Source organism: Suncus etruscus, chromosome 7, assembly GCF_024139225.1.
Source record: "Suncus etruscus isolate mSunEtr1 chromosome 7, mSunEtr1.pri.cur, whole genome shotgun sequence".
Taxonomy (NCBI): Eukaryota; Metazoa; Chordata; class Mammalia; order Eulipotyphla; family Soricidae; genus Suncus; species Suncus etruscus.
Genome location: NC_064854.1, coordinates 44,865,964 through 44,893,875, shown reverse-complemented (window position 1 = coordinate 44,893,875; position 27,912 = coordinate 44,865,964). Strand labels below are relative to the sequence as shown.

The 27,912-nt window shown below is 39.7% G+C and overlaps 1 protein-coding gene across 1 annotated transcript in view; it reads right to left on the bottom strand.

Moving 5' to 3' along the window:
* The window catches only part of AHCTF1 (AT-hook containing transcription factor 1), a 73,642-nt gene extending 49,372 nt beyond the window's left edge, over window positions 1-24,270 (bottom strand). Inside the window, 7 exon segments of the mRNA XM_049776646.1 lie at window positions 1,843-1,990; window positions 3,556-3,640; window positions 6,707-6,823; window positions 13,033-13,240; window positions 14,255-14,435; window positions 20,070-20,323; window positions 24,150-24,270. Coding sequence (XP_049632603.1) covers window positions 1,843-1,990; window positions 3,556-3,640; window positions 6,707-6,823; window positions 13,033-13,240; window positions 14,255-14,435; window positions 20,070-20,323; window positions 24,150-24,270 — 1,114 coding nt within the window.
* Window positions 24,271-27,912: the final 3,642 nt, after the last annotated feature.

Genomic DNA, 27,912 nt, shown 5'->3' with positions numbered 1-27,912 from the left:
AAATTATATGAAGACTTTCTAAAGATTAGTTTAATTTACATTTAACTGTTCTTTCAAAACATATTTCTCTCATTTATTCTCTAAGATTCCTTCACTTCTAACTACTTTTCTATTGCAAAAAGACTAAAAAAAGCAATCATCTATAGAAAGTACAACCTGGCTTTATTTCCCAATTAATACTTTAGAAACTTTGAAATTTGGTCAATTAAAAAAAAAAAGTACAACTACAGCCAGAGCAATAGTACAGCAAGTAAAACATTTTGCCTTGCATGCAGTCAAGCTGGGTCTAATCTCCAGTATCCCATAAGGTTCCCCAAGCCTGCCAGTAGTAGTTTCTGAGCACAGAGCCAGGAGTAACCTTCAAGCACTGCCAGGTGTGGCCCAAATACCACCCCCCCACACAAAAGTAGAACTAGTATCAGAGATATTAAATTCATTAGCTAAAATAGATCTTATGGCACTGTAGATTATTTAAGGAAATTCTTAACATAAAATATACACAAATCTGTATCTTAATAGGATTCTTAGCAAAAAGAGAACCAACTAACTAATATAGTAAAGAGTAGTTAATGGAATAAAAGAAGATAATGACTGTTAAAAACATAGCAAGACAATAGAAGACATCAGTAGGCTCAGAAAGATATTACAGCAAGTTAGGTATTTGCCTTTCCCATGGCAGTCCCAGGTTTACCACACTTTGTGGTATCTAGCCATATCCAGGGTCGCCAAACCTAGAATAAATAAGCACTGAGGCAAAGCTGAGTGTGGCCCCAAAACAAGCATATGATAAAGAATTCAGAAGACAGGAAAAAAACCCCAAAGAATTCAAAAGAAAAAAGTACAAATCTGATACACAACGAGTAAGAAATTAAAAAGAGGGATGCAAGTAGAGAATAGTTTGCTAAATTCTTTTTGACATGTTTAGTTTGCTATAAATCCAGCATACTTAAATGGAAAGCTGATAATGAAAAGAAATCCTGATTTTAAAAGAAAAAAAAAATCGAGCATAAGCATATTTAGCTCAGTAGCATAATACTCATTATGTAGGTGTAAGGCCCAGGACTTGATGCCAGTTATCAAAAGAATAAAAATACAAATAAATAAATACAAACCCAGACAAAATACACCATGGCCCTGATTCAGGCACTCCAAAAAAAAAAAAAAAAAAAACTAAAGAAATACACACACTAAAAAACTAGGACACTGATGAGCATTCCTAGAATTGAATGAATTTAATATATTATCACATTTAATCCAACTATTGTAAAAGATATCACTACCCTACCTACAGATAGGAAAATAGGTTAAGAAATACAATATTTGGAAACAATATAAATAACAGCTGGGATTTGAATACATGCTGAGTTCCAAAATATACGCAGTTTTTATTATATAAGGACAAAAATACTTAAAAAAAAAAATCAAAGCAGCCAAAGGTATGCTTGTTATATATGTGTTCTGACTGTGTGTATACCAGAGTAAAAACCAGGTCCACACTGGTGAAACATGTGTGTTAATACTGAGCTACATCCCTGTTCCAATTTTTTAATTGGGAGATACGTAAAACAAATCCTTTTTTTTTTTTTTTTTTTTTTTTTTGGTTTTTGGGCCACACCCGGCGGTGCTCAGGGGTCACTCCTGGCTGTCTGCTCAGAAATAGTTCCTGGCAGGCACAGGGGACCATATGAGACACCGGGATTTGAACCAACCACCTTAGGTCCTGGATCGGCTGCTTGCAAGGCAAACGCTGCTATCTCTCCGGGCCCGTAAAACAAATCTTAAACCGACATAAATTTAAAATTAAACATTAACATAATAAGAGTAAAAGTATTGTTAAACAACCTTCATTCATGCCTTCCTCTCTATCACCATGAGATCGAAACTTCTCTATACTCTGACATCCCAATAGTTTGGTGTTAGTCTGTCCACTCAAAGGAAACATGCCCTCTGTAAGGTCCAGTGTGTATCTTTCTTCACAGTACTCCAACCCCTGAAACAAAATATACACAAATCTGTATCTTAATAGGATTCTTAGCAAAAAGAGACATGCTAACTAAATGTTCTCCAAATTGAGGTATATTTTCACACAACACAAAAAACCCAGAAGTCAAACCGTAAGAGACCAAATTAGGGTCTAAAATGATGCAACACGCAGCAGAGCCAGGCTCAATCTCCAATACCCCCATGGTCCCGAGTCCTGCCATGAATGATCCTTGAGCACAGAGGCAGGAGTAACCTGAATACCTCCCAGTGTGGCCCCAAAACAAACAAAAGGACAAATAACTAAAATGAGCTCTACAACTGTACAATTATAAAACATTCTCATGCTACCATTTAATCTCTTGCTGTAGGAATAGCTCAATTTTTATCTCATTGATTCTTTTAAAAATTGTTGGGATGCAAATGGTAGTATGGGAGTTATTTCCCTTCATGTGGCCAACTCTGGTTTGACCCTCATCACTGCATATAGTTCTCACCCCAGTGCCAAAGAGTAGCTCTAGTGGCCTCTGATTATCAATGGGAGATTTTTCTTGCCTTGGCACATTGCCAGGCATGACCCCACAAAAATGAAAAGAATCAAAAAGACCTATAAATTTTACCTAAGAAAAAAATCCAGAGTCATAATGGATTCTCTTTTATCCATATACCACTGGAAACGCTAGATTCAAGTAAGCCTGTTTTATGATGATTCTCCCATTAAAAAAAAAAAAAGATGAAGAAGGGGCCAGAGAGATAGCACAGCAGTAGGGCGTTTGCCTTGAACACGGCTGACCCAGGAATGAACACTGGTTTGAGTGCCAGCATCCTTTATGATCCCCCAAGCCTGCCAGGAGCAATTTCTGAGAGCAAAAGTGCAGAGCCATGAGTAATCCCTGAGCACCAACTGGGTGTGAAACCAACCCCCCCCCCCCCCAATAAAGAATGGTGAAAACCTGTTACAAAGGAAGGAAAAAGGGTGGTTGCCCAAATATGGTGGTTAGCAGCATCCCACTATTTCGAATTCATCCAAAAAATTACTAATTATTTCTCTGAAAGACTAGATTTATCTTCCTTTAAGGGGCAAGACTTATTAACCTGTGGTTTTACTGCTTGACATATTACAGCAACAAAGTAGAGTTTTCTTCCCAAGCACTCAACAAACTTGAGTCTGAACTAAACTTACTATAGGGGAAATTGATAACTGGTCAAAGTAAAAGCTAGCCTTCGGATAGCCTACCTCAAACACTTTTTCATTAGATGATGAATACAAAATTAACCTAAATGTAAGAATAATCTTTAAATGTCTTTTTTTTTTTTTTTTTTTGGTATTCTTGGGCCACACCTGTTTGATGCTCAGAGGTTACTCCTGACTAAGTGCTCAGAAATTACCCCTGGCTTGGGGGGACCATATGGGACGCTGGGGGATTGAACCGTGGTCCTTCCTTGGCTAGCGCTTGCAAGGCAGACACCTTACCTCTAGCGCCACCTCTCCAGCCTCCTTTAAATGTCTTAACCTTAAAACAGCATACAGTCTTGAGACAATATACAAATTGGTGATATTAAGTTGCCATTTACCTCATATAAGATTTGTCCTGATGCCAAACATTTTCTATCGCCAAAGGCCAACTGAAGTAGATGCAAACTCAAAACATCCCCTTCACTGAAACAGAAATCAGCAGAGGGGAAACACTTGTTAATACATTAAATTTATTTTATGAAATTAAATTCAGTTGATATTAAAATTAAATTTACTTTGGGTACACCACAGAGTGCCAGTGAGGGGGGGAGGAGGGAATCAAGATCACAGTGAAGAGTTTAGTTTTTATTTGGTTGTTTTTGCAAAATGCAGAAAGAATGGGCACCCCCCTTTTGAAATATCTCAGTTTTTACTTAAGCCAGTATTATTTGCCTTTTTTAGGTAATATTTTGTGTCACAAAGAGTATAACTAGTTATACAAAATATTCCTTTTCTCCTTATATTTCTGGATGTGAGGGAAAATGGGAGGGACACCCAGTGTTCTCAGAGATCACTCATAGAGGTGGTCTGGAATTGAGCTGGGTCAGTTGTATGCAATCAAGTTCCTTACTATCTCTGCCCTACTTCAAAGTTTTAGTTGGGCACTTAAGCTGCTCAATTTCCCAGATTCCTTTTCTGCTAAGGTAGACTAATGGGACCCAAAAGTGATTTACAATTAATTCAGAGCAAATCAAAAACAAATAGAACAGTCCTTAAGGGAAAGAATGTCCTTTGCTCCTTCTTCCTGGTTTCTTCTCTATCTTAACTTTTACTTAAATGAAGCTGTTGACCTGTCACATGATGAGGGATATACAATAAGCACACACACAACACACACACACACATTCTCTCTCACTTGATTTCCAGTGTACCATAAGCTCCTAGCATTACTCATACCATACTGTCCTTAATCTCCAATTGTAACTAGTATAAAGATTTCACAAGATATTTTCCTTATCTGTCTAATATTATAAACTAATTCTTCAAGCCTCAACTTGGACTAATATATTTGTATATTTTTACCTAAGGCTGTTGCACTCCTTTCTCCAATTCTTCTCTAAGGCTCTCGCTTCCCAACTCCACAAAAATTTTCCTAAGTACATTATTAAAAGAAAGCAGTTTCCAGGGCCGAAGAGATAGCAGAGCGGTAGAGCGTTTGCCTTGCATGCAGAAGGATGGTGGTTTGAATCCTGGCATCCCATATGGTCCCCTGAGCCTGCCCTGCTGGTGGTGATTTCTGAGCAGCCCTTGAGCGCTGCTGAGTGTGACCCAAAAACCAAAAACCAAAAAAAAAAAAAGGAAAGAAAAGAAAGCAGTTTCCTACATAATAAAATCATAAATATCCTTTTCCCAATTCTATTTTTCTACATTTAACATTTTAAATTAATTTAACATTATAATTTCCTTTATTACAAAACCAAATGTGTATTTTACTAGAAGCACATTAGCAACGATTTAAGAGCATGAAATTTTCTACTGAAATAGTCATTCTTACAATTTCTTTTTTTATTTTTATCTAAAGGACTAATGAATAAATACTGTATTTCTGATTTAGATTTATGATGTTAATGTATTTTATGTTTAACTGATTATAAATGTACTTGGGCAATTCAAAAATCAAAGAATAAAAGAAAAAGGTTTGAATGAATGGAAGTTTGAAAGAATGAAGGAAAAAAATGCTTACCATTGTAAAATATTAGTCTAAGAATAAATACAGGATTCCAGACCTATAGTCCATAGATTTATATGACAGTCTGAGAATCCATAAACATACATGTACCATATACTTTATTTATATAAAATTTAATTACCTAGTTTTAACAAGTATACTGTATATTATAATACTATTATTTACAAATGTATTACTTACATACACACATATAATCTTATAAAAATGGCATTCTTGGTCAGAAATATCCCCTGCCCGCTTTGTTAAGAATCTAACCCAGGACCTCATACATGTGTGCTACCACTGAGCACTTCCCAGTCTCATAGATTTTTGTCAACCAATGAAACACATGCCAGGAATCCTATCATAAAACACTAAATCAATATATTATCAGCCTTTTATCAGATTATTAGTAACACATTTGGTTATAATTTGGTCTTAAAGATAAGAAATCTACAAAAATCAGTGCTCAAAAATACTTCACAGCTATGAAACTGACAAATGCAAAATAACTAATTTAATAATGAATGAGGGAGTAACCCTCGGGGGTTACTCCTGGCTCGGCACTCAGAAATCACTTTTGCCTTGGAGGAACCATATGTGTCGCCAGGGGATCAAACTGCGGTCTGTCCTAGGTTAGCGTGCGCAAGGCGAATGCCCTAGCACTTGCGCCACCGCTCTGGCCCCAGATTTATCTCTACTTTAATTTCCATTTTCAACACAATTTTAAAAAGTGACTCATGAAGGGCCGGTGCGATAGGTTTGACCCAGGACAAACCTCAGTTCAATCCCTGATCCATATGGTCACCCAAGCCAGGAGCGATTTCTGAGCATATAGACAGAAATAACCCCTGACCGTCACTGGGTGTGGCCCAAAAACAAAAACAAAAAAGTGACTTATCAAATTTTCGTTCCCTGATTCACAGTTAAGCAAAAACTCCATGTGGGGATAACAAAGATCCACAATCAGAAGGAAGGAGGTACCTACAATATACGGAAGTTTAGAAAATAAGACAGAGATGTAAGATAATTGTATTTATACTACAAACATAAATATTACTTCACCAACCAAAGTAAAAACTAAGACATAGGCTGAAATTGTGGGTTGGAGGTAGATAGCCCATGCCTTACAAGTCTAAAATCATGGATCCTATTCTTTGCAGCACACAAACACACAAGAAAGTGAGGGGTGGAGATAATTATCAGTCTTATACATCTCTAACACTGGATATATTCTTCCTTTTTTTTGTTTTTGGGCCATACCCAGTGGCGCTCAGGGGTTACTCCTGGCTCTGCGCTCAGAAATCGCTCCTGGTGGCTGGGGGATCATATGGGATACCAGGAAATTGAACCTGGGTCTGTCCTGGGTCCACTGGGTGCAAGGCAAACACCCTACCACTGTGTTATCTCTCAAACTCTTGATATTTTATTCTAATTATCTTGCTATAATTTTCAAAAACAGTTGAAATAAAACTAGGGCACACAAGGGAAAAAATTACCAAATAAACCCAAGGAATATAGTTAAAATTTGTATCACTTACCTGTCTTGTGTAGACTGAACAGCCCACAAATAACAACAATTTCGAGGATCATTCTCAGGTTCCTGAAAAGTAACAGCATATATAGGTACTCTTCCACTTTCTAATTGTGTGTAATACCTGTAGAGGCAAAAATTATTATAAATCATACTTGAATTATAACTTTTATGGAAAAAGTGAGAATGTGTCCCATGTTAAGAGCAATAATAGTTGTCTGACTTGGAAACATGACCAAGACATATTTTCTCCTTTTTTTTTTTTTTTTTTTTTGGGTCACACCTGGCAGTGCTCAGGGGTTACTCCTGGCTCTTAGCCAGTGCTTCTCAAATAGTGAGGCATGTCCCGGGGGGGGGGGGGGGGGGGGGGGGGGGGCGGCGCATGAAGATCCATAAAGGGAGGCAGTTCGAATATTGGCATCCCATATGGTCCCCCGAGCCTGCCAGGACCAATATCTGAGCATAGAGCCAGGAGTAACCCCTGAGTGGGTAATCCCTGTCAGGTGTGACCCAAAAACCAAAAAAAAAAAAAAAAAAAAAAAGACCTTGATATGAGATCCAAAACCATAAGGTATATAGAACAACACATAGGTAAAACACTCCATGACAGAGACTAAAGGCATCTTCAAGGAGGAAGTGGCAATGTCCATATAATTGGAAGCAGAAATAAAGAGATGGAACTATATTAAACTGAGAAGCTTCTGCACCTCAAAGGAAATAGTAAGTAGGATAACAAAAACCACCCACAGGAGAAACTCTTCACCCAATACCCAATACCCATTAGATAAGGGGCTAATATCTAAGATATACAAGGCAGTGACAGAACTTAACAAGAAAAAAACATGGAGGTAAGGCGTTTGTTTGCCTTTCATGCAGAAGGTCATTGGTTCAAATTCCAGAATCCTATATGGTTCCCAGAGCCTGCCAGGGGCGATTTCTGAGTGTAGAGCCAGGAGTTACCCTTGAGCGCTGCCGAGTGTGACCCAAACACCAAAAAAAGAGGGGGGAGGAGAAATGAATAGACAATTTCTCAAAGAAGAAATACAAATGGCCAAAAGGTAGATGAAAAAAATGCTCCACATCACTAAGCCTCAGGGAGATGCAAATCCAAACAACAAGGTCCCATCTCACGCCACAGAGAAGGGCACACATCACAAAAACAAGAACATTCAGTGCTGGTGGGGATGTGGAGAAAGAAACTCACTCATGCTAGTGTGAATGTCATTTAGTCCAGCCTTTATGAACAACAATATGGAGATTCCTCAAAAAACTGAAAATTGAGCTCCCTGGGCTCCCATATGATCCATCTATAGCACTCCTAGGGATATACCCTAGGAACACAAAAACACAAGACAAAAATGCCTTTCTTGGGGCTGGAGAGACAGCACAGCGGTGTTTGCCTTGCAAGCAGCCGATCCGAGACCTAAGGTGGTTGGTTTGAATCCCGGGGGACCATTTCCAAATGGTCCCCCGTGCCTGCCAGGAGCTATTTCTTTTTTTTCTTTTTCTTTTTTTTTTTTTTTGGTTTTTGGGCCACACCTGGCAGTGCTCAGGAGTTACTTACTCCTGGCTGTCTGCTCAGAAATAGCTCCTGGCAGGCACGGGGACCCTATGGGACACCAGGATTCGAACCAACCACCTTTGGTCCTGGATCGGCTGCTTGCAAGGCAAACGTGGCTGTGCTATCTCTCCGGGCCCTGCCAGGAGCTATTTTTGAGCAGATAGCCAGGAGTAACCCCCTGAGCATCGCTGGGTGTGGCCCAAAATCAAAACCAACAACAACAAAAAAATGCCTTCCTCACACCTATATTCATTGCAGTGCTATTTACAATAGCCAGAATCTGCAAGCCCTTCAACAGATGAATGGCTAAAGAAACTGTGGTACATATAAACAATGGTATATTATGCAGCTGTCAGGAAAAATGAAGTCATGAAATTTTCCTATACATGAATGAACACAGAAACTATTATATTAAGTGAAATTAAGTCAGAAAGAGGGAGAGAGGGAGGGGAAGGGAAGGAGAGAAGGAGAGAAAGAGGGAAGGAGAAAAAGAGGGAAAGAGAGAATAGTCTCACTCACCTATGGGTTTTAAAAAAATTATTAATTACTGTAATAATGCCCAGAGACAATAGAGATGAGGGCCAGAAGGACAAGTTCACAATATGAAGCTCAGCACAAAGTTGTGAGTGCAGTTAGAGAAATAACTACACTAACAACTACCATGACAATGTTAATAAGAGAGGTAGAATGCCTGTCTCAAATACAGGCAGGGGGTGTGACAGGAGGGTGACAGGGGGCATTGGTGTAGGAATGTTGCACTGGTGAAGGGGGGGTGTTCTTTTTATGACTGAAACCCAACTACAATCATGTTTGTAACCATGGTAAACTATTAATAAAAATTAAAAAAAAACATTACAGAAAAAAAAATCACTCCTGGTAGGTTGGGGGGACAATATGGGATGCCAGAGATCATACCTGGGCCTCTCTCAGGTTGGCCACATGCAAAGCAAATGCCCTACCACTGTGCTATCACTCCGGTCCCAAAATCAGTACATTTTTTTGTTTGTTTGGGTCACACCCAGTGATATTCAGGGGTTACTCCTGGCTAAATGCTCAAAAATCGCCCCTTGCTTGGGACGCTGGGGGATTAAACCATGGTCTGTCCTAGGCTAGCGCGCACAAGGCCTTACACCCAGTGCCACTACTTCGGCTCCCCAAATCAGTACTTTTTAATGGTAACAACTTGACCAAAAATCTGTCATAGTAGAGGTTTGAGACCCATTTAAACAAAGTTTAATGGGTTAAAAAAAAAAAAAAAGAGTGCAAGTCAAATCTATGGCTATGGTGCCCACATCCTCTCAGAACTGGGAAAGATTAGTACAAAAATGCATGTATGTATGTAGAGGTGAACTACTGCATTGAATTATAAGTATATTCTACTAGGAAATAATCCTCTCAGAAAGAGGTACTCTAGAAAAAAAATTAAATACTACTTCAATACTCGAAATCAATTGCATGACTTTAGAATCAAGTTATTCAATACTCTGACAAAGAAGTTAAAATAAAATTCCTCAAACCTGTTAAAAAGTAGAATTAGGGGCAAAAAGATTATTCTAAAATTTTGTATGAGGATTCCTGAATATAATTTCCAGTACCTCAAGGTCCCAAAACACCACTACCACTAGATGTTAATCCAAAACAAAACATAAACCAAATAAAAAATATAATTAATCAAAAGTTCTAATGGAAGAACCTATAAAAATCACAGCTCTTGGAAAACTCTAAAGTATAGAAGAGCCAGAAGTCCTTCAGGATACTTGCTTTAAATGTACTAACTCAGGATAGATCCCCAACACCTCATATGGTCCTCTGAGGCCATTCAGAATCACTGAATGCAGCACCAGGAGTAAGTCCTGAGCACTAGAGTGTGGAAAGAAAATAAATGAAAAAAAGGGAAGGGGAAGGGGACACGCACAAAGATAATACAAGAGTGACTGGAAGGATATCAACAATCACCTCTTGAATCTTCATCTAAACATAATCTGAAGGGATATATGTATATCTATGTTCATCACAGTGCTTAGTACAATCATCAAGGTATAAAAACAACCCTAAAAGCCCAACTACAAATGAATAGATCTAGAAGTTGTGATATATACACAATGGAATACTAAGCAGTCCCAAGAAATAAAGCCAAACTTCTCATGGATAGAATAAGATTTACTGAGTAAAGTCAGAGAGAACGAGATAGTTACAAAGGAAATTTTCTCCGATGTGTGATTTAAAGATGTACAGCAAGGTAGCAGCAACGGGCCAAAGGGAGCACAATGGCAAAGCATCCACAGAACTGAGTGGGGCGGGGGAGAGAGGCACTGGGGATGGGTGTGGTGCCGGAATAATGCACAAAGGATCAGTATGTGAAAGCATCATTAACAGCACTTTAAATCACAACACCTCAATGCTATAAAGTTTAAAAATAATAAAACGGTTATCTGCAGAGACTTCAGATGAATTTCACCTACTGTGAAGCTCTACTAATAAATATCAAAGAACCCAACAGTAATGAATGGGCCTAGTTTGAGAATTTATATCTTCTCTTTCTTCCTTCATTTTAAATGTGACAAATTATATTTAATAATTCAGAGAAGTAGGTGCCAGTTTCTTGGCAAGACTAAATGAGCATAAACTTTGAAAGGCGTCAATTTTACTGACTTAAAATTTTTTTCTCAAAAAATATTGCCGGGCCGGAGAGACAATATGGAGGTAAGGCGTTTGCCTGGCATACAGAAGGTCAGTGGTTCAAATCCTGGTGTCCCATATGGACCCCTGAGCCTGCTAGGAGCAATTTCTGAGCATAGAGCCAGGAGGAACCCCTGAGCGCTGCCGGGTGTGACCCAAAAACAAACAAACAAACAAACAAAATTGAACTAACCACCTAACAAATAGGCATCTTCAGTTAAAAATCTGTAATGCAGGGGCTGGAGAGATAGCACATTTGCCTTGGGTGTGGTCAACACCAGAGAGACTGAGTTCAATTCCCAGCATCCCATATAGTCCCCCAGCCTGCCAGGGGCAATTTCTGAGTGCAGAGCCAAGAGTGACCCCTGAGTGTCACTGGGTGTGGCCCAACAACCAACCAACCAACCAACCAACCAATCAATAAATAAATAAAAGTTAAAAAAAAAATCTAATGCAAGTGCTGGAGGGTAGTACAGGGTTATGAGCATCCAAAGCAGTCCAAGTTTAAATTCTGGCACAAGGTGCTAGAGAAAATGTATGGGGTAGTAAAGCGCTTGCCTTTCAAACACCAACCTATATTCAAAATTGAGCTAACATATGGTTTGTAAAACACTGCCAGAAGTTATCTTAAATTACAGAGCCAAGAATAAGCCCTAAGTATTACAGGATGTGCCTCCCCTCAAAATAAAAAAAATAATTTCAGAACCATAGAAGGTCTACTAAGCACCAGCAGTTACTCCTGAGCAGACGGTAATAGACCCAGAATATTTAATATTTTATGCATTAATATTAGAAGGATTATTTGACAGCATAAAAAACAGAAGGGACAGAGAGAGTACAGCAGTGAAGCACTTGTAATGCACAGGCCAACCCAAATATGACTCCCAGAACTGACTATGATTCCCTGAGCACTGTCAAGAGTGATTCCTGAGTGCAGAGTCAGGAATAGCTTGAAAATAAGAAAAATGTGGGGCCTGGAGAGATAGCACAGCAGCGTTTGCCTTGCAAGCAGCCGATCCAGGACCAAAGGTGGTTGGTTCGAATCCCGATGTCCCATATGGTCCCCCATGCCTGCCAGGAGCTATTTCTGAGCAGACAGCCAGGAGTAACCCCTGAGCACCACCGGTTGTGGGCCCCCCCCCAAAAAAAAAAGAAAAGAAAAGAAAGGAAAAATGTGGAAAATAAGTTATCTGCTAACTTTAAACCTTTTTTTCCCTATTGAGTTAGGTAGAAGTCTCAAAGGTTGGAGTGGAAGATGGAAGTTCTGGGTTCAATCTCGGCACCACATAGCGACCCTAGTATATCAGAGAATTATATCAAGTCTTTTCCTATCAACTGAGAATCCTATTAAGTGTCTACTTGGTAAATAAGATTCCTAGGGGTAATGTATTCTGAAAAAGATGGGCAGGGTGCTTGCTTTGCATGTATCTCATCTAGGTTCAAAACCCAAAACCCAAGATGCCCCCTAACCCCAACCAGGGGTTGATTCCTGAGTCAGTTGATTCCTGCCAGGACTAATTCCTGAGTACAGAACCAAAAGCAAATCCTGAGTACTGCCAGGAACAGTCCCCAATTATTTTTCATTCTTTATAAAGGCGTTTCTGAAAGAATTTATATTACATATGTAATTTTCAGTCATATTTTTACTAGCAAACACTAAACACAAGTGAAATTCATAACTGATACTGTCTTTTATTACACCAGCTTATGATTGGAGTCAGTTAAGGTAGTTAGTTAGCTTGCACAGTCCACCCCAGTTTGATCCTGAGAACCAGCAGGGTGTGACCCCCCCCACACACACACACAAAAAAAATCAATAAAAAGTACATATATAACTAGTTATAATACAATTAAAGCTAGTAAGATATTAATCCATTCTACATTTTCTATATATATTCTTAAATACTAAAGTATGATATATCCAGAGAAAATTATTACCAATCATCAAGGGCAAGGAGATAATGTACATATTTTGCAATCAACGCTTAAGGTCTAGTTTTGATCTCTAGCACTAACTGTGAACAAACACTGCTGGTCCCAAATCAAAAACACTCAAAGAAAACAACCAATAAACAAAGAGAAGTTATACTTACTCTCTTTTCATGCTTTTCATATTCCATAATGCTAGGTAGCCATCAGAAAAACCTACTACAAGTTGATTTGTCCTATTTACATAACAAAGAGTTGAAATTGATGTTCCTGATGGGCTTACTAACTGGAAACACAGATGGCGTCCTTCTTGCATAACTCTTTCTCTGATGTGTGGTACTTCAGCTGGAATACCAGTCATAACTTCAAGGTCTTAAAAAGACAAACACACACAACCCCAAAATTAACAAATTATAAATTGCATTAAAAGCAAAAGTCGGGGCCGGGCGGTGGCGCTAAAGGTAAGGTGCCTGCCTTGCCAGCGCTGCCTTGGACGGACCGCGGTTCGATCCCCCGGTGTCCCATATGGTCCCCCAAGCCAGGAGCAACTTCTGAGCGCATAGCCAGGAGTAACCCCTGAGTGTTACCGGGTGTGGCCCAAAAACCAAAAAAAAAAAAAAAAAAAAAAGCAAAAGTCACCCAGTATACAAGTCACAAATGAAGACTACTAGGGTCACTTAAAATAAGTGACAATAAGGGGCTGGAACCGTATTGCTGCACAGCAGTACGCGCGACTGACCAGGATGGAACACGGTTCGATCCCCTGGCGTCCCATATGGTCTCCCAAGCCAGGAGCGATTTTTGAATCGCACAGCCAGGGGTAACCCCTGAGTGTCACTGGGTGTGACCCAAAAACCAAAATAAATAAATAAATAAGTTATAACAGAGCATGATGAACAATAAAATGACCACTAATATTAATATGCTAGTTTTCAAAATACACATTTTTTTATCTCACAGTATTATCAGCTATTTCCTTAACAAAAATAAAGTTCATAATTTGATTCAAATTTACAAACAATTAATTTTCCTTGAATTGGTACATGGCTGATTCTAGGTCTCATGAGCTGGTGACTCTTTTAATCCCTAGCACTGCATGGCCCCTGAAAGTCAGCCCTGGAGGTCTCTGAGCACTGCATAATTGCTCAGGTAAACCCCAGCACTCAAAGTCCAAACAGCACCATCGCTTGTTCTAAGGCCATCTTATGAACCTTCCCTGCATTGCTTGCTTAGAAGGCCTGCTCCCTCCCACACACAACAAAAAAGGGGAGGGGGCATATTGTTCAAATTAAAGAGACAGAAGCTCTGAATAAAGACTTTTTAGCTTTCTAAGTAACTCCATTATGTCAAATATTCAAAAGCTTACTTTTGGGGTTACAAGCTTACCTGATGCATCTATTTCAGTCTGACTGCACGGCAAGTCATCCAAACAAAGGTCTATAAGAAGGATGTGTCCAACATCAGTGACCACAGCAGCCACACCAAATAGCCATCGTAAACTTGGGTGTAAATGCTGAGTGGTTGCACTAGCTCCTCCATGGTTAATTATAGGCTCGATAGCTGTTACCTATAAAGCAAAAAAAAAGTATTTGCTTTTCTTTTACTTTTTTTGGGGGGGAGGGAGGAGAGGGGAGAGGGGAGAAGATGAGAGAGGGAAAAGAGGAGAGAGGGGAGAAGAGAGAGGAGAGAGAAAAGGGGAGGGGAAAAGGATAGGAGAGGGGAGAGGATGGGAGAGGGGAAAGGAAGGAGGAGAGGAAAGGGGAGAGAGGAGAGGAGAGAGGAGGGGGAAAGGATGGGAGAGGGGAAAAGAGGGAGGAGAGGAGAGGGGAGAGAAGAGGAGAGAGGGGAGAGAGCTGGCTTTTCTTTTAAAAATCAATAAGCTTCAACTAAAAACAACCTATTTTGTGGTTAAAACTTATGATTTCAACATTTCCTAAAATAGAATCACAAATCTGCAACTGATCTGTATAACAATGATTTTTTTTGGGGGGGGGGCACACCCGGTTACGCTCAGGGGTTACTCCTGGCTCGGGGGACCATATGGGACACCGGGGTATCGAACCACGGTCTGTCCAAGGCTAGCGCAGGCAAGGCAGGCACCTTACCTCTAGCACCACCGCTGGGCCCCTTAACAATGAACTATTCATCGGGGCCCGGAGAGATAGCACAGCGGTGTTTGCTTTGCAAGCAGCCGATCCAGGACCAAAGGTGGTTGGTTCGAATCCTGGTGTCCCATATGGTCCCCCGTGCCTGCCAGGAGCTATTTTTGAGCAGATAGCCAGGAGTAACCCCTGAGCACCGCCGGGTGTGGCCCAAAAACCAAAAAATAAATAAATAAATACCAACAATGAACTATTCAAAAATAAAAGAAAAAAAAAACAATGAACTATTTAGATTTAATAAGACAATACCATTATTCCAATATGTAAAAAAAGAAATTGAACTGTGGTAATAATTACTGAATGATTACTATAGGCAGGTTTTGTGCTATTAGTTCTTTTAAAAACAGAAAAGTTTTCATATATACATGTAACCATATTTTTTGGGGGTCCACACCCTGCAGTTCCCAGGGGCCAAATTCTACCATCTCTGTGCTTAAGGATTCACTTCTGGCAGAGCTCCAAGACCATCTGGTACAGAGGACTGAACTTGGGTGGGTCTCTTACATAATCTTTGATAAAACACCCTAAAGTTTAGAATGTTTATTCAAGGGGCCGGGCGGTGGCGCTAAAGGTAAGGTGCCTGACTTGCCTGCGCTAGCCTTGGACGGACCGCGGTTCGATCCCCCGGTGTCCCATATGGTCCCCCAAGCCAGGAGCAACTTCTGAGCACATAGCCAGGAGTAACCCCTGAGCGTTACCGGGTGTGGCCCAAAAACCAAAAAAAAAAAAAAAAAAAAGAATGTTTATTCAATAAGTTACACAGGCATAAAATATAAGACTCAAGCCCATATTTTTCTCACTTTTTCTGGCTTTTTAATCATTCAAATTATATAGCCCCATCTCCAAAGAACAGTTAAAATGAATCATTTCAAAAATAAATACTGTTTATTCTCTTTTAAAAAATCTTTGGGGCCGGTGAGGTGGCGCTAGAGGTAAGGTGTCTGCCTTGCAAGCGCTAGCCAAGGAAGGACTGCTGTTCGATCCCCTGGCGTCCCAGATGGTCCCCTCATGCCAGGGGCAATTTCTGAGCGCTTAGTCAGGAGTAACCCCTGAGCATCAAACGGGTATGGCCCGAAAAACCAAAAAAAAAAAAAAATCTGATGCAGGGTGCGGAAGAGATAGCATGGAGGTAAGGTGTTTGCCTTACATGCAGAAGGACGGTGGTTTGAATCCCGGCATCCCATAAGGTCCCGAGACTGCCAGGAGCGACCCAAAAACAAAACAAACAAAAAAAATCTGATACAGGCAAAGAGAAAGAGTACAGGACAAGGCACTCAGCTTGCATGTCGCCAAATATGCAATATGAGATGTTGGTTTGACCTCAGGCACCTCAAACGGTTCCCAAGCACCACCAAGAATAACCCCTCAGTACAGTCAGGACTAAACTTTAAGCCCTGAGAACTGCCAAATGTGGCCGAAATTCCCACCAAATAAGGGAGAGAGGAACAGAGAAATACAATACAAGAGGAAGTCACTTGCCCTGCACATAGCTGAAGTGGTTGAAATTCTTATGGCACAATATATGATCCCCTAAGGACCATCAGGTCATTCCTGAGCACCACCTGTGGCCCAAAAGCCAAAAACACACACTTAATGTTTATGTGTGTGCAAAAAGTTACTGTAGAGGCCAGGGTATGGCTTTAGCAATGGTGAAGGCCTTACCAACGTGAGACCTTGAGTTTGACTTCCAGTGCTGCCCAGGGCACCCAGTGCCGTTCCAACAGCTCTGTTGTTCATGATCTTGCCCCCCCCCCCCAACACACACTGTAGCAAGCACTATCTGGTTCTAGGTAGATAGGTGGGGAGGAGCTCCACAAATGAAGAGTACAAACCCTAGCAAGTGCAGCAACTAAAAAAGATGTGTGATCACATGGCTAGAGGTTCAATCCACAATGAAGTTGCATGTGTACCAGTACCACAAGCACTGGTGGAACTCCCCCAGCCCTCCTCCTCCACTTCACCTCATGGGAACATCAACAAAAGGAAAAAAATTACACTGTAGCTACTTCATAGAATTTCAGTCTCTGTTCAGTTTATGAGTCAAGTTTAAAGCATTAATCTACACATTTCATTTTATATGTAGCTCTTCAACTTCATATTAAGTCATAAAAATTAATTAGGGAAAAAATCTGTAGCTTTCTTTATGAAAATGTCAGAATGGGATCGGAGCAATGGTGCAACAGTAAGGCGTTTGCCTTGCATTCGGCTGACCCAGGACAATCTCCTGGCATCCCATATGGTCCCCCAAGCCAGGAGCAATTTCTGAGTGCATAGTCAGGAGTAACCCCTCTGTGTCACTGGGTGGACCAAAAACCAAAAACCAAAAAATAAAAAAAAAAAAGTCAGGAAAATGAAAGCTCTCATTTATAGTTTAGCTGTTGATATTAGCCTCAAATTTGTTTCAGGATATAATCTTATTTTACAGACAAAAGGGCTAGGTATTTTAATATAAAAGATGTTTCTTACAGCATTTCTTTTTTTTTTTTTTGGTTTTTCGGGCCATGCCCATTTGATGCTCAGGGGTTACTCCTGGCTAAGCGCTCAGAAATTGCCCCTGGCTTGGGGGGACCATATGGGACGGCGGGAGATCGAAACTCGGTCCTTCCTTGGCTAGCACTTGCAAGGCAGACTCTAGTGCCACTTTGCCAGCACCTCTTACAGCATTTCTAAGTCTGAAAGCTATAATTTCATAGATGCCTTCACTAAAATTATGATGAATAATATTTATAAATACTAAAATATATTTCCTTAATTTCTATAGTAAAGGATAAGAAGTCTCTTTTGCATTCTTCATATGAATACTATTGAAATAATTAGCAATGTCTACCTTACTAATTTTAGAATAAGGTAGTTAACAGCAAAACTAAGGTGTACACTGAGCTCTAATCAAAAGCTAAGATGATTAACTTTATTCAAATGTAATCTATCCCTATTCTTCCAATCTTCTACCCCTATATTTTCTCTTCCATGTAATAGCACCCATTCACTCAACTAACAATCGAGCACTTAATCTTGCTGTTTCTGCTCCATGACTCATGTAAATAACCAAACAAGTTATTATTCATATTTCCTCCAGAATAAATTTACGAATTTTGAATCTGTACAATTCTTGTCACCTGAGCTAATTTAATCCAAGGAACTTTTTACACTAATGTTCTTCCCGCTTTTAAAATATGACTTTACCCTAGACTTTAAGAAAATTTCTAAACACAAAGCCCCCCCCCCCAAATTATCCACTGGGCCAAGTTTTCTCAACTATAAAAACATTATTTTGTCATATAATATCCTTTAAATTTACAAATTTGATACCATGACCACATTACATAGAGCATGTATGTTTTTGCATGCCATAAAGGCTTTCATGATTTTTGTGTATATTACATATTTTTAATTACTATGTGTAAAACAATAGTAAGAAACAGTCAAAGCACAAATATAATTTCATTACTTACATACATTATTCAATCTTAAACAATAAGATATCTTTTCCATGTAGATCCAAGGTTATATAGACTCAAAAGAAAAAACAATGAAAAAGGAAAAGAATGCTATTGTAATATATTTTTATAAACTTTCAATGCCATAAGAATAAAACTGAGAGGCCAGAGCAGTGGTGCATCGGTAGGGCGTTTGCCTTGCATGCTGCTGACCTAGGATGGACCTTGGTTCGATCTGTGTCCCATTCCTTGAGCAATTTCTGAGCTCATAGCCATAAGTGATTTCTGAGCTCATAGCCAGGAGTAACCCTGAGCATCACTGGGTATGACTTAAAAGCCAAAAAATAAACAAAACGAAAAACATAAAACAAACAAACAAACAAAAACAAAAGCAAGAATAAAACTGAACAGCTGGAACAGGGATCAATGATAAGAGCACTTGTATTACATAGTTGAGGTTCTGAGTTCAATCCCAGGCACCACCAACAAAACAGAAAAAGTAGAGATGAGAACAAAACTCAAATGATACTTTTTGTTTTTGTCTGTTTTGGGACCACACCAAGCAACTCTCAGGAGTTATGCCTGGCTCTGCCCTCGGAAACGGCTCTTGGTTCAAGGGACTGTGTGGGGGACTGTGTGGGATGCCTGGGATCAAACCTGTGTCTTTCCTGGGTCAGCTGAGTGCAAGGCTAACGCCCTCCAGCTCAGGCCCTCAAATGATACATTCTGTATAAAAGAGTAATAGCTAGCTGGAGCAATAGTACAGCAGGCAGGGACACTTTGCACCTGGATTCAACTCCTAACACATATGATCCCCTGGGGTCCAGCAAGAATGAACTGAGCATAAAGCCAGGAGTAAATTCTTAACACCATTTGGTGAGCCCCCCCCAAACACAAACAAAAAATACTAGAGGGACCAAAGAAATAGTACTGTGGGCAGGGGCTTGTTTTCAATGTGGCTAACATGGATTTAGTCGACCAGGGTTGGTACTCAAGCACCCCATATGGTCCCCACCAGAAGTGATTCCTGAGTGCAGGGCTAGGAGTAATACCTGAGCACTGTTGGCCCAAAAACAATGCCCTCACCCTCAAAAAAAGTATTACTTTGAGATAACTCTCAAAGGACTAGTACATGGGGCCGGAGAGTTAGCATGGAGGTAAGGCATTTGCCTTGCATGCAGAAGGACGATGGTTCAAATCCCGGCATCTCATATGGTCCCCTGAGCCTGCCAAGAGCAATTTCTGAGCGTAGAGCCAGGAGTAACCCCTGAGCGCTGCCGGGTGTGACCAAAAAAAAAAAAAAAAAAAAAAAAAAACCAAAAAATGGACTAGTACACATGCATTGCATGCAGGAGATCCACAAATGGCCTCAAAACAAAAAGAAATATTATAACACTACATATCTTTACTTTGTAAAAGTTAAATAATCTTTGTTCCTTTGCCAATACATCTAAAACTTTTTCTACTTTGAAAGGGTTTTTTTTTTGACTTGGAAAGTTTTATTAAATTTAAAGTTTCAAAATATAAGCTAATTATAAACACACATGTAAGGAAATTTTCATAAAGTTAAATGCAAATAAATAAATAATAAACAGCACCTACCCTTCCAGGAAGAACAACTGCTTTAACCACTCTTGATATACCGAGGTCATAAAGACAGAGGATACTCCCTTCTACGTCTTCCAATCCAATTAGCAAACCAGTTCTCTTCTGCCAAAAGAATTCTTTTACAGCTAGAATTATAGGAGGTTGCTCATTCACTCCACTGAATCTATATGCAGATAATCTCTGTCCTGTTAATGTGTTTATTACTTCAAGTTGTGGACCACAAGCCAAGCAAGCAAGTCCATTTTTTCCTAGAAGAAAAAATATGTTGCTTGTTTTAATATTATGTATACAAAGTAGTTATTTTTATATATAGTTCATTATATAACAAAATATTCCAGATTGAAATAAGCACGTATAGAACAGTCTTCAAATTAGTAAAATCGAGTTGGGCAATGACTTATAATAATAAAATGCTTTGAAGAGATAAACTCAAATGATTACATACTTTGCATACAGGAAGTAATACCTGGCCCTATATAATCTGTCCATGGCCATTTGAGACTCTAGAACAGCTGGGTATAGTTCTTGGGGACTATAGGGTATGGTTCCTCCCTCCCTCCCTCCCTCCCTCCCTCCCTCCTTCCTTCCTTCCTTCCTTCCTTCCTTCCTTCCTTCCTTCCTTCCTTCCTTCCTTCCTTCCTTCCTTCCTTCCTTTCCTTCCTTCCTAGAATAAGAAAGTAGGTATGGTGCTTGCCTTGCACATGGCCAAGCCAGTTTCAATCCCTGGCACCCCATATTGTCCTCCATGCCTTCCAGGAATGATCCCTGAGCACAGAGCTAGAAGTAAGACTTGAGCACAGCTGAATGTGGTCCCAAAACCAAACCAAATAATAATAAAGCAACAATTCAGTAAGCATACCATGCTAAGTGCTTAAATACAGTCGTATCTTTGAACTAGAAGAACATAAAGGGAATTAAGGTGTTTGACTTTGCATGTGGGATGAATATTGTTTTCCTGAGCACCACTTCCTTCAAATACTCTGGTACATTTATATAATTGAATAATTTATCCAAAAGACACATAGCTACAAATAAAAACCAGTAATGATCCTCAAGTTTCTCCAACTCCAAGACATAGTATTTGTGAGTGCACACGTACTTTCTCTTTTCTTTTTTATTTTTGGATCACAAAATCAGAGATTACTCCTTCCAAGTCTGCACTCAGGGGGCCGGAGAGATAGCATGGAGGTAAGGCGTTTGCCTCTCATGCAGGTCAGTGGTTCAAATCCAGGCATCCCATATGGTCCCCTGAGCCTACCAGGAGCGATTTCTGAGCGTAGAGCCAGGAGTAACCCCTGAGCACTGCCAGGTGTGACCCAAAAACAAAAAACAAAACCAAGTCTGCACTCACGGATCACTCCTGATGGTGCTCAGGGGCCCATTGAGGGTGCCAGAGATATGATGCAAAGCAAGTACCCTACCTGTTATACTATCACTCTGGCCATAAGACTCATATTTTATTTTGCATCTTGAGTTAAACCAGGCACTGCAGCTATGATTCTGTCCATTTAACTGAATTCCAACTGAGAACCCTATCTTCATCTCCTTATTAGTGATGTTTGTGTTTTACTGTATATGCAATGCAAAGAAGCTCGGAGGGGATGTCTTAAGCAGAAAAGTTACCATCTATGTTTTTTTTTTTTTTTTTTTTTTTGGTTTTTGGGCCACACCCGGTAACGCTCAGGGGTTACTCCTGGCTATGTGCTCAGAAGTTGCTCCTGGCTTGGGGGACCATATGGGACACCGGGGGATCGAACCGCGGTCCGTCCAAGGTTAGCGCAGGCAAGGCAGGCACTTTACCTTTAGCGCCACCGCCCGGCCCCTATGTTATGTTTTTTAATGTTGCTCTAACTGCAGAGCAGGAACAGACAATAAGGAGAACAGCCTCTAAGCAGGAGATGATACACTAGAAATGGTTGGTAGTCATAAATAGAGAAGTAAACTACTTAGTCATTTTAAGAGTCAGAACTCAAAGAATTTACTTTTTAGAGAACAAAATAGAGGGAGGTAAATAAAACAAAATAATCAGTAACAAATCTGGACTTCCATTTTAAGCAGCTAGATGAACAGTGAAACAGCTAGATGAATAGTGAAAAAGCCACTATACCTTGATGGTTAAAATCTGAAATGTCCTTTTCTCATCTGGAGAAATGTTTCCTTTCTCTTTCTGTATCTGTCTCTCAACCCTTCTCTCCTCTACTTTTCTTTTTGGGGTGGGAGAGATGGTGCCACACCAAATTCTCCTGGCAATGCTCCAGGGATCATATACAGTGCTAGGGATTGAATCAGGGTAAGCCACATGAAAGGTAAGTACCTTGCCTAGTTGTAAATTAGAGTCCCTTATCTTATCTCTTGAACTTCTCTCATTTGTCTACCTAAATTTTGTTAAATAAAATCTAAAAACAATTTTTTTATTCTCTACCATATATCTAAGTAGGTATAATAAATTAACAGCAAAGGGAAATTGTATTGTTTAAAGAAATAGCGTGGTATAGGGGCTGGAGAGATACCATGGAGGTAAGACATTTGCCTTGCATGCAGAAGGACAGTGGTTCGAATCCTGGCATTCCATATGGTTCCCTGAGCCTGCCAGGAGCAATTTCTGAGCGTAGAGCCTGAGCGCTGTTGGGTGTAACCCAAAAATAAAAAAAGAAAAGAAAAGAAATAGTGTGGTATATACAGCTATAGAATACAGTTTCACAAGGCTTGTTTATGCAACCTGCTATCTATATAACTCTCAGCTACCTAGAATAGTCTTATAAAAAATGACAAGTTGCCACAGTGCCTAGTAAGTTCAATTCAAATGTCTAACATTCAAGAGGATAGTAATGAAAATATCTAAATGACTGACATACGTACATGCTTTGCTGTCTTACTGCTAGAAAGAATAGCTGTTAAATTCATTTTCAGAACAGTTCTACTAGACTGAAATACATAATTGGGAAGGATTGAGCCACACCCAGCAATATTCAGGGGGTACTCCTGGCACTTAGAATTACTCCTTGTGGTGCTTAGAGCACAATCTGCAATCAAACCCAGATTGGCGTGTACAAGGCAAGCACCCTACTCACAATATTATCCTCTGTAATATATAATTTAATAATTCTTTGGTATTTTTGCTATATTATATAATGAGGCATATTTTACAGTCGTGTTCATATTAATGGAATAAGACTTTCTGAATATTTTATAAAATCATCCAAGATCCTAGATTTTTCTTTTTGGGGGGGGTACACATCCAGCTATGCTCAGGTGTTACTCAAGCGTCTGTGCCGAGGAATTACTTCTGGCAATGCTTAAGGAAACATCTGAGATGTCAGCACATGTTAATCAAATACCCTATCCTCAGTACTATTGAGGCCCCTCAAATTTTTCTATTTATGAAATTATCACCAATAAAATTTACTCATTATGAAAAAAATAGCTATATAATAGTTCTACTTTACAAATGGAAACACTTAATATTGATTTTATTTATTAAAATTCAATATTAAAGTTTAATTAAAAATACAGCATTAAAAAAAAATACAGCATTATTGGACCCGGAGAGATAGCACAGCGGCGTTTGCCTTGCAAGCAGCCGATCCAGGACCAAAGGTGGTTGGTTCGAATCCCGTTGTCCCATAGGGTCCCCCGTGCCTGCCAGGAGCTATTTCTGAGCAGACAGCCAGGAGTAACCCCTGAGCACTGCCGGGTGTGGCCCAAAAACCAAAAAAAAAAAAAAAAGAATACAGCATTATTAATAAAAAAAAAAAGTAGCTATATAAAACATAGAAATAGTACAGCAACTTGGGACACTTGTCTTACAAGCAGCCAATTCAAGTACCCCAACAATCAGTTTTCAGAGAAACTCTCCCCATCGAGTTCAAAGCAAAGTCTAAATATAGCCAGATTGGCCCCAAAACAACAAAAACTTTCTAAAGACTAAAATGAACTATGGACCCCTGAAATTAAAAAATGTACTTCATAGTATGCAGCTGTTATTAAATTTATAATTGTTTCAACAAGACCACTCCAACATCCTTTCTTAACTTACAATTCAATCAAATCAAATCATCAGCAACATTACTTTACCTGTAGCAAATTTTCCACGAAGCACAGATTCTAATGCTACTTCATCTTCACCAAGGGCCCGAATAGTGACTTCTGGGAAATGCAGAAGACCACTAGTCACTCGTGCTGTTAAATCTTGCATAGTTCCACTGCAAATATATTTAAAAGAGAACATTACTCTGATAAATTTGTACTATAATACAATTCTTTGACCAACTACAAAAGGTAATGAAAATATCACCAGATGCTCCAAAAACAAAATATTAAAAGTAAAATTTGATAAAATATAAATGTTTTTTGTTTAAAAGTATTCTAAAAAATTATTTGTCAAAGACCTTTAGAAAAGTAAATAGTGGGGCCAGAGAGATAGCATGGAGGTAGCGCGTTTGCCTTGCATACAGAAGGTCGGTGGTTCGAATCCCGGCATCCCATATGTCCCCCGGGCCTGCCAGCGGCTATTTCTGAGCCTAAAGCCAGGAGTAAACACCCCCCCCCAAAGAATACTTTACAAAGAAAAATATATTTTAGAAAAAAATACTGTTAAAGAAAAAAAATTATTGAATCTATAAATATTGTCCAACCACAAAGTAAAAGTCTAAGGCTTACTCTTTCTTCAAGCCCATGCTTTCCCTTAAACATGTATCCTGCCTGCTTACCTCTATGTCTCTTCGCTTGTTGCACTCGAGAGAAGCCCATGTTCTCTCCAGAACATGTACTTCCTGTACTTCCTTTCTTTCCCCTCACACTTAAGTATATTTCAATAAAAACTATCTTGCTTAGGAGCTGGAGTGATAGCACAAGCAATAGGGTGTTTGCCTTTGCATGGGACCAACCCAGCTTCAAACCCCGGCATCCCATAGATCCCCCAGGTTGCCAGGAGCAATTTCTGAGCGCACAGCCAGAAGTAACCCCTTCTGAGGCCTGCCAGGTGTGCCCCCCCCAGAACGAACAAAAACGACCAAACAAACAAAAAACCTGGGGCCGGGAAGGTGGCGCTAGAGATAAGGTGTCTGCCTTGTAAGCACTACCAAGGAACGGACCGCGGTTCGATCCCCCGGCGTCCCATATGGTCCCCCCAAGCCAGGGGCGATTTCTGAGCACATAGCCAGGAGTAACCCCTGAGCATCAAACGGGTGTGGCCCAAAAACCAAAAAAAAAAAAAAAAAAAAAAACAAAAAACCTATCTTGGGGGCTGCACACAGCTGGGATTAAGGAACCATACGGGTGTTATGGTCAAGGCAAGTGCCCTATTCAATGTACTATTTCTCCAGATCCCTTGTGAAACATTTGTAATCTTGTTTTTACCAGTGGCTGTGTTAATATTTTGTTAGCTTGTTGTGCCTAAATAGGTTCAACAAATATTGTTATATTTTTTGTTACATATGATTCAGAAACAGAATCCAGAGCAGCATGGATCATGTCAGGCTTTCCAGTGTTAAAAAGTTATCAAAGTATTATCAGACCTCTTACCTGTGTTTCAGGTATTTGGGTTTTTTTTTTTGTTGTTTTTGATTTTGGTTTTTGGGTCATACCCAGCGGTAACTCCTGGCTCTACATTCAGAAATCGCTCCTGGCACTTTCCCCTCAGATCAGTGGAATAGGCTTGAATACTCAGAAAATGTTTCTCAGACATACAATCACCTAATTTTTGATAAAGGAGCAAGAAATCCTACATGGAGCAAGGAAAGCCTCTTCAACAAGTGGTGTCAGCACAACTGGTTAGCCTCTTGCAAAAAATGTGAACTCAGACCCCCAGCTAACACCTTGTACGAAGGTAAAATCCAAATGGATTAAAGACCTTGATATCAAACCTGAAACCGTAAGGTATACTGAACAACACGTAAGTAAAACACTCCATGACATTGAGACTAAAGGCATCTTTAATGAGGAAACAGCACTCTCCAAACAAGTGAAAGCCCAGATAAACAGAAGGGAATACATTAAGCTGAGAAGCTTCTGCACCTCAAAGGAAATAGTGTCCAGGATACAAGAGCCCCACCCACTAAGTGGGAGAAACTATTCACCCAATACCCATCAGATAAGGGGCTAATATCCAAAATATACAAGGCACTGACAGAACTTTCTAAGAAAAAAACATCTAATCCCATCAAAAAATGGAGAGAAGAAATGAACACTTTGTCAAAAAAGAAATACAAATGGCCAAAAAATAAAAATAAAAAGAAATACAAATGGCCAAAAGGCACATGAAAAATGCTCCACATCACTAATCATCGGGGAGATACAAATCAAAACAACCCTGAGATACCATCTCACACCAGAGATTGGTGCACATCACAAAGAATGAAAACAAGCAGTGCTGGCAGGGATGTGGAGAGAAAGGAACACATATTCACTGCTGGTGGGAATGTCATCTAGTCCAACCTTTATGGAAAGCTATATGGCGATTTCTCCAAAACCTGGAAATTGAGCTCCCATACAATCCAGCTATACCACTCCTAGGTATATATCCTAGGAACACAAAAATACAATACAAATATCCCTTCCTCACACTGATATTCATTGCAGCGCTATTTATAATTGCCAGACTCTGGAAACAACCAAGATGCCCTTCAACAAATGAGTGGCTAAAGAAACTGTGGTACATAACACAGTGGAATATTATGTAGCCATCAGAAGAGATGAACTCATGAAATTTTCCTATACATGAATGTACATGGAATCTATTATGCTAAGTGAAATAAAACCCATCTATGGGTTTTAAGAAAACTAAAGAGATGAGGGCTGGAAGGTCCAGCTCACGACATGAAGCTCACCACAAAGAGTGATGAGTGCAGTTAGAGAAATAACTACATTGAGAACTATCATAACAAAGTGAATGAATGAGGGAAATAGAAAACCTGTCAAGAGTACAGGCAAGGGTGGGGTGGGGAGGAGGAAGATTTGGGACATTGGTGATGGGAATGTTACACTGGTAAAGGGTGTTTTTACATGACTGAAACCCAACTACAATCATGTTTTGTAATCAAGGTGTTTAAATAAAGATATCAATTAAAAAAAAAAAAAGAAATCGCTCCTGGCAGGCTCGGGGGACCATTTGAGATGCCCGGATTCGAACCACCGTCTTTCTGCATGCAAGGCAAAAAGCCCTGCCTCCATGTTATCTCTCCGGCCCATTTCAGGTATTTGTTAGTGTTGTTAGCACTATATGGAAAAATTCAGACAACTTTGAAACTTGAATTCTTGAAACCTTCTTAGTGATCATGGCAATTCCCAATGAATAATCAATCCTGAGTCTTAATTCAACCCACACTAATTGCTTATTTAAGACAAATATGAAATGCTAAATCCACAGCTCCCTTTCTACATTTGGAACATTACATACAGTCTTCCAAGTATACCTGTGTCTCTGTTCTAAACACAACTACTTTTTGTTAAAACTGTTTTTTAGTTTGTTTATTTTTGTTTTTTAGAATTAGAGCAATTTAACTCAGTTCTTTTTTCTGATTTGCCTTTTTTTTCTTTTTGGGCCACATCCAGTGGCACTCAGGGGTTACTCCAACTCCTGGCTATGCGCTCAAAGGGAACCTGGGGGATAGAACTGCGGTCCATCCTAGGTTAGCGCAGTCAGTCCTAGGTTAGTGTGTACAAGGCAAACACCCTACCACTTGCGCCACCACTCCAGCACCTCCGATTTGCCTTTTTACATAGCCTTCTACCTAGCCTAAGGAAATTATCCCTATAATTTCATCTAGAGCAATGCTCTTAAAACATCCATTGTATCTTTATTCCTATTATTTCAAGAGGGAATAGTTGCTCAAAGTTT